This window comes from Sycon ciliatum, chromosome 13, assembly GCF_964019385.1.
Source record: "Sycon ciliatum chromosome 13, ocSycCili1.1, whole genome shotgun sequence".
In the NCBI taxonomy this organism is placed as follows: domain Eukaryota; kingdom Metazoa; phylum Porifera; class Calcarea; order Leucosolenida; family Sycettidae; genus Sycon; species Sycon ciliatum.
The window spans coordinates 8,132,045-8,139,832 of record NC_088655.1 but is presented as its reverse complement, the minus strand read 5'-3'; the positions used below and the strand labels follow the sequence as shown (position 1 = coordinate 8,139,832).

Sequence of the window (7,788 nt, the reverse complement as noted above, 5' to 3'; positions counted from 1 at the left end):
ATATATATATATATAGAGAGAGAGAGATGAGGTGGGGTCGACAGTTACTTAGTCAATCTATTACACCTCTCCTTCCAGACGCCACTACTCAGGAACAATATCACAGTGGGACTGAGTCACTGCCTTCGCCGTCAAATTTCAGGCCAGAGGCTCCACTATCGCTATTGTCACTCTCACTGTCAATCTCGGCAGGGCTCGGCTGAGCGTTGTGGACATCCGCAGTGTCCGTAATACAGGAGCTGAGTCTAGCTTCGTAAGGTCAATGTTGACCACTTCCTCTTCATCATTGGCATGGCTGATCACAATGGTTGATGGTGACACAATCTTCTCCAACTTCGAGGCCCTTACACAGGGTAGCCTCTAGAGGGTTTCCACCCGAATCACAAGCAACTCTTGAACCTTTGTACAACTTTGCTGTAGAAAAGGCCAAAAATCGTACGCAAAATCGCTTGTCGCATCGCATCGCATCGCAAAAGTCGAGCCAAGCTCAACTTCTGCGATGGCATGCGATGGCCCAGTTGCGGCAGTTGCGTGGGGTGCGACATGGCTGCGATTTGGGGTTTTCCCGGTTTCGCGCCTGTCGCATCGCCTGTCGCATCGCAAAAAAGCTAGTGTGAATCCCGCTTAAGTAGTAGCACAAACTTCAGGCTCTTCAACATCATTATGAAAACTAATGTTTTTTGCGAGTAAACTTCCGTGCCTTCTCTTTATGTTGTTACGTTCCTTCTCCCATACATTGTCTTCATTCTTCCTCATCAACAAGGTGATATAGTGACACGAGCAAGAACAATGAATTATGGATATGCATGATGCATATTGGTCATGCATTTATCACCGTTGTTTTAAGCTATTCTACTTTGACCCGGTTCTATCACCTCATTGTTGTACATAATGCATTGTGTTTGCTCTTGTTTGCTCTTGCTTGTATATTACCTGAGGAGAAGGTACGGAAGTTTACTCGCGAAACCATTAGATTACTATGAATGTTGTTGAAGAGCCTAAGGTTTGCCCTATCAACATAACGAGCAGGTTTCCTTGGCTTTATTAGCCTGGAAAACATATATAAAAATGAGTTACTTGCGTCACCTAAAACGTGCTCGTCAGTCCAATGTCTTGAAGAGATCTGGTATATGGTTTCACGTTGGCAATTCGAGGATCGCAGCATCTATGCTTCCTCCGGAAACCCTCTCGAGTGCTGGACTCCAGGTGCCATTGTATGATCTATAAGCGTCCCCCCCCCCCCGTCCTGGAGAATGGCATTGTCGTGTGGATGAGCGCTGCACAAACCACTCTGGCTTGCCTCATGCAACCGGGTGGCAATCGCCTAATCGGTGAGGGACCCTACCTTTGCCTCCTGTACAATATGCAATGTACTGATGCACATTCCCTTCTACAGAGGATGTTGACACCCCAGCAGCCCCATTACCAAACAGTCCACTCCACCCGTAGTACGTTTCGAAGATGTAATGCCCACGCACACCAACTGGTAAATGAACTTCCAGCCCCTTCCCGAAGCAACCTGTGTCGAGCCTACTCTCACACAGTTGTCCCCGTCTGGGCTTTTTTTGGGCTTTAGGCGCGGCAGTAGATGTCGAGTGTCGGGCAGATATGGTGTCCCCCACCTTCGAAACGGCAAGTTCAAACCAGAGTATGGAGAAATCTTGATTTCCGAAGATCGTTGAAATGCTGGAGCTAGACTGCAGTGCAGCTGAGGACAGGGAGAAACGACTTCTAAATCGTATCAACCACCTTATGCGGAAGGTAGAAGAGCTCACACACGAGATGACGGCTTTGCAGTCTGCTGAAGACGACAGTAATGGCGCCCAAAGACGCCAAGGATCTCCCTCGGTGCAAAAATCATCCCAGAAGAAACAGAAGCGTGTTGCAGCTTCCAGCCCTGGCGCACCCGTGCACGTAGCTGGCTACCCTCAGAAGAAACTAGTAGGAGATTCGGTTGAACCCTGCTCCTCAGTTGTACGTAGCGAACAAGATACCAGCGTGACCGAAGCGTCCAGGGTGCATCAAATGGACCCAGATACTGCAACTGATGCCAAACTTGGCAAACAAGGACTTTCCAGAATGCTCCCTACTTTCGAAGAGGATGCAGACGGCAGCAAATTATGGCAGCTGGTCTGCACCAAGAAGCCAAAAGGAAGGAAGGCTGTTCTGTTAGTGGGCAACCTCCTGAAGGATTGCGATGCATATACCCTTTGTCACGTACGTACAACGAAGGGCGCAAGAGGTTGGCGTGAAGGTGCAAATCCATGATTGCACGCTATTTCCCAAGGAGAAAGGTCACTCAGCCTGACTCATTCTCAACAGGACGAGTATTTTTTATATATTTTTTATTTATTTTTTACTATTGAACACTCACTGCATGATGAACTAAAATGAGGAGAAGAACTCGACACAAGGGTACATATCCAGCAGGAAGGAGTGGGTGAGACCTGTGAAGCTCAGCCGACCAAGGGTCTCGGCATCACAGCTGCACATGTGCACCAAAGGAAACAAAACAGGGAGTGGAAGGGCGGGGAGCAGAAGAGCAAGAATTCTGAGGGTAGGAAAGGGAAGAGGGAGGGGAGGAAACCAGGAAACTTGTTAGTTTGCGAGTTATTCAAAGATATGAGTGCAGACAAGTACGCAAACCAGTACAAAGATAGCAGTATCAAGATCATGATGCTGAGGCGAAAGTAGAGGCTGATTGCCGTGCAGTTTTTACAAAAGATAAGAGTGAGAATGGAGGAGAGTTCGAGAGAGATAAGGACATAGTATATTATGGATTGGGAGTTTGATGAGAAGGGAGTGCTCCGAGAACAGTAACAGGGTCATACTGGCAGTAGCCTAGGGGGCGATGTCCGTGGCCAATGACCACCCCGACCGTTTCAGGTAGCGGTAGGTCAGAACCTTGAACTGCTGCATCCCTTTGGCAGACGGTGCATCGCGGAGGAGAGTGGCTGGCAGTTCATTCCAGGCTTCGATGAGGCACTCCGGGAAAGAGTGCAGCGCAAAATTGCACGATCCGGCAGGTAGGGCTGTTTGGAGTTGAAACTCGTCCGCAAGGTTGGCTGCCGAGCGGCGATGTGTGGCAGGCACGATGTCGGTTGCGATGGCTCTGGCTGGGAGTGTCGCTGCAAGAGCTGGTGGGCTTGTGATGTAATGGAGCTTGTACAGGGTGTGAGGCCGGCCACACGGCGCCGCAGGGACAGAGTGTCCATTGCAGCCCCTGTCCCAATCAGGGTTAGGGCACGATGCTGGACTCGGTCCAGCTGTGAGAGATGGGTAGCCGCAGCTCCCATCCATACAAGTGGGCAGTACTCCATTAGTGGCCGAATGAACCCCCGGCATGCTGTGGCCCGGCCCGGTGGGTCCAGGACATGGCACGCCTTCCGGAAGAAACCAATCCGCTGTACGCACTGCAGGTCCTCAAAGATGCTCTGATTATGATAGATGGGCATCAAACGTCACGCCAAGGAGCATTGAACTTGTAAATACGAAGGAATTTTGGCCATCTTCATACTACAGTCGAAAATGGAACTTCAACAAGTACCCTAGGTCTGAGAACTCAGTGGATATGCAGCAGCCTGACGGAGCAACAGATCAGTCAACGACCAGCGATCTCAACGATGGAGTGCTTGCCCCCTGCAAATCTAAAGGTCAATGCTGACAATCTCATTTCTGAATGTTAGCCCACATCCCACATGCACATGCAGATGCTACACCACTATGAAGTACACCAACACACTGGGCACAGAGTTTGGAGTTTTACGGGTGCTGGCTGTGAGTGAGGCAATGTGGCTCAACGTAGAGCACGGGAGAGAGAGAGAGAGAGAGAGAGAGAGAGAGAGAGAGTGGCTCAACATAGGGCACGAGAGAGTAAGTGGCTCAACATAGAGCGGGAGAGAGTGAGTGGCTCAACATAGAGCGCGTATGGTGGCTCAACATAGAGCGCGAGAGAGTGAGTCAACATAGAGCCAACGTAGAGCCAATGTAGAGCGTCCTGGGGGATTTCAACGCTTGTGTTGGTTTTGGCTCACAGCAACTAGATATGTGGCCGAGAGTGCTTGGATCACGTGGTGTTCGTGATGTGAACGATGCTGATCATAGACTACTCACATTCTTGGCGTGTCAACAACTCACGGTATGTAACACACTGTTTCCCAAGAAACGCATTCACATGTACACCAGGCAACACCCTGCATCACAGAAGTGGCATTGTATAGATTATGTGTTCGTACGCCAACAACACCGTCAACGTTGCATGGACTGTCAAGTGATGCGCACTGCAGAGTGTAGCACAGACCACCGCCTTGTCCGCTTGAAATACTGGTTACTTGACGTTGTGCATCAACGGTACCATCATGATGCACGTTCCAGGCCCCAGAAGTTTGCTGTTCACCAATTCAATCGGAAGCCATTCACGAGTGAAGAGGAGGCTGAGCGTGTGGATACTGTACGTGTTGAGTACTGTGCTAGTCTTGAATCTCGTTTATCCACGTATGACCGCGCCTCGTCTGTGGACTGGAATTGGTGTACCGTGAAGTCGGCTGTTGTTGACGCGGCAGAACAGGTGGTTGGTCGGGACAAGCGGCAGATGCCACATTGGTTCCGTGACAATGCCCTTGTATTGGAGCCTCTACTGGAGTCTCGTAATACCGTGTATATCCAATGGCTGAGAAGCGGCAGGGACTCTGATCACCGGACTTTCAAAGAAGTGCGTGGCCGGGCTCGTGCTGGTATCCGGAAGGGAAAAACAACTTGGTTGATGGACAAAGCGGCGGTGGTGCACCGTGGACGTTTCAGTGGCAAAGCTGTCTGGTCTGCCATTCGCAATATGCAACGTTGCTTCTGGGGCTTCCAACCCCTCTCCGTCCAATCCATCCGCAATGCCGATGGAGTTCTTTGCGAAACTGTTCAGGAGCAGCAAGGCACATGGCATGGGCATTTCTCGGGTGTCTTGAATGTCTGCAGTGTGTAGGATCCGCATGTGTTCCAACTTATCCCTCAGCGTGAGATCGAGGACTCCCTCTCACTGCCTCCATCGGAGGATGAGCTGACTCAGGCAATTAGACACCTACAGAATGGCAAAGCTTGTGGTATGTCACATATTGCGCCAGAAGCTGAAGGTTGGTGTGCCTGTCCTCCATCCACTCCTCCTGGACCTACTCCAATCTGTCTGGTCCGGGGATTGCGTGCGCCAGGACTGGCGCAATGCACTGCTGGTACCGATTCCAAAGAAGGGCGACCTCTCTCGCTGTGATAATTGGCGAGGGATCGCATTGCTGGAGGTTGTCGGCAAGTTGGCTGCTCGGATCATGCAAAACTGATTTCAAGGTATTGCTGAGGCGGAGTTGCCTGAATCCCAATGCGGGTTTCGGCGGCACCAAGGTTAGGCGGACGCCATCGTCTCTGTCCTTCAACTTGTCGAGAAGTCGTACGAACATCGATCGAAGCTCTTCTGCATATTTGGGGATCTCCGCAAAGCGTACGACTTTGTCCCTCGCAAAGCTCTTTGGCAGGCATTGCTGCGGCTGGGTGTGCCGTCCTCGACTCTGGCCATCATGAGATCATTCCATACAGACATGTCAGCTTTCTTTCGAATTGCCGGTTATTGCACGGATCCGATATCTGTCAAGAATGGGCTGCGCCAAGGGTGCGTGATGGCACCTGTACTGTTTAACTTGTACTTCGGCTTAGTTATTGAGGGTTAGCGAGACCTTCTCGTGGAGCGTGGAATAGAGTCTGGTGTGGACTTCAGCTTCACAATTGATGGCCAGCTGTTCCCTCGTGTCACTAGGCGTCGTCCCCACTCCGAGTCCGGCCATGCTGATGTCTTCGAGTTTGCGGCCAGGTCTGAGGTCTGAGGTGCGTGTGTGTGTGTTTATGTGTGTGTTTTGGATGTGTGTGTGTGGGGGGGGGGCGTGCATGTATGAGTACGTTCGTGCGTGCATGTGTTCGTGTGCATCAACATGTGTATGTCTGTTGGTGCAAATGTTTTGTCTTGAATTTTGCTGCTTCCAGGCTGGTTCCACACCATTACATTTTGCAGCAGAGAATGGTCATGTTTCTGTAGTAAAATATCTTCTCACTTCTGGACATTCGTTGGAACCAAAGAATAATGTAAGTCATATTATCCGTGATGCATTCTCGTTTGTGTATGAGAAGAAAAAAGAAATACGCAGGTGAATAAATTCAGTGGGTATTGACCATTTCTGTGGGTCTGTTTTACGCTAGAAATTCACAATTGGCAAATGTTTTTTTTTACAAATTATATCCACAAAAAAGTTTCGTGGGATACATATTTGCTATAATGCTACGAAGATCGCCTATTGGCCATGGCCCCGGCAACGATCACGTGTCATGTAAGAAAACAGAATATATTATAGCGAAGGGGCACAGTGGGGATAAGACGAGCAAGTGTGTACACAATGGGGACAGAAAACGGTGCAGCCGCATGTACGCATGAGTCAAAACAGAGCAGCAGCGTGTACCACGACTCAGTAGCATGTACAACGAAGAGACACAAGCGCAGCCACATGTACAACACTAGGGTTACACACATAATCATTGTATGCGAGACTGCTAGAGATATTCACACTAGGAGTAGGCACACGAGAGCTATGGATAGTCACATCACTAGGGGGAGACAGCCCGTCTACAACAGTCGACGTAGCCACAGGGGTAGGGGGCCTAGCACTAGTAGGCACACCTGTGGAACTACTACTACACACACCCGTACCTGTGGGAAGCGACTCCTCTACCTGCACCCGAGGATCAGCAGTGTTGGCAGGGGTAGCCGGGGGGGACGGACGGACGGCGTGGCGGGACGGACGGCGTGTCGACTCCGCCTGACAGCGAGCATTGCTGGGGAGCAGGGGGTGCTGCAGCAGCAGGAGGAGCTCGAGCAGCCACGCTGCGGTTCGGGGGAGCAGGGGGTGCTGCAGCAACAGGAGGAGCTCGCGCAGCCATGCTGCGGGTCGCAACACGTCGGGTACTCATCTCAGCAACTAACGGAGAAAAGGGAAAACCTCGGAAGGAAGAAAAAACTTTGACTGCAAACGCAAAGAACGCTCCTTCGCACAAAGACAGCTCAGCAAAACACGTCTCAAAATAATTAGACGCAGCCTCCACGACTGTCCATAAAATTTTGCCAGGCCACACGCTGCGCACGCGGCTTAGTCACGAGGTGGTCATGTAACACTTACTCGCAGCACTCCACCACCAGCATGCGTGTGCATGGGCTAACTAGGCTTTGCTGTGCAAAGCCCACCTTCTTTCTCGTTGGTTGCATGCAAGAGAGACGGTGCGACAGAAAGCAAAGCCCTTTGTAGTTTTCTCTCTCGCACTGGTAATGGTCTGCTGTTGGAGTTGAAATGCTAAGACATAATCCTTGTTTTGCTCTTCTGTGTAGTGTGAAGAGGTCAACGAACATGTAGAGCTCACTTTGATGCAGTAGGCATCAGCGCTGTGGCTCAAAGCGATAGGCCCTAAATCTCCCGAGATATTTCGAGTGCTATTATTTGTTGCGAGCGCTTCGTCTTCGATGAGTCCTGCCTCTTTCCTGGCAGGTGCCCTCCTATAGGACCAACCATGAAGTAACGGTACTCATCTGCAGCCGATCATATTGCACAAGAAGATAGTGTTTTCGCCGAGCCAGTGCCCCGCCAAAGACCATCACCGTGTCCCACCGTCGGAATGAGTTCATGATGAGAAACATCATTCGCGCGAGCGTGATGAAGAACTATTTCGAAAGACAACATAGTCTTTACCACAGGGACGACAACTATGCGC

The 7,788-nt window shown here is 50.6% G+C and overlaps 1 protein-coding gene across 1 annotated transcript in view; it reads left to right on the top strand.

The window, feature by feature from the left end:
- LOC135829140 (serine/threonine-protein phosphatase 6 regulatory ankyrin repeat subunit B-like) overlaps positions 1-6,183 on the top strand; it is an 88,537-nt gene extending 82,354 nt beyond the window's left edge. The window contains exon 8 of the mRNA XM_065341546.1: positions 6,019-6,183. Within this exon, the coding sequence (XP_065197618.1) occupies positions 6,019-6,183 (165 nt within the window). The remainder of the gene's footprint in view (positions 1-6,018) is intronic.
- The last annotated feature ends 1,605 nt before the right edge of the window (positions 6,184-7,788 follow it).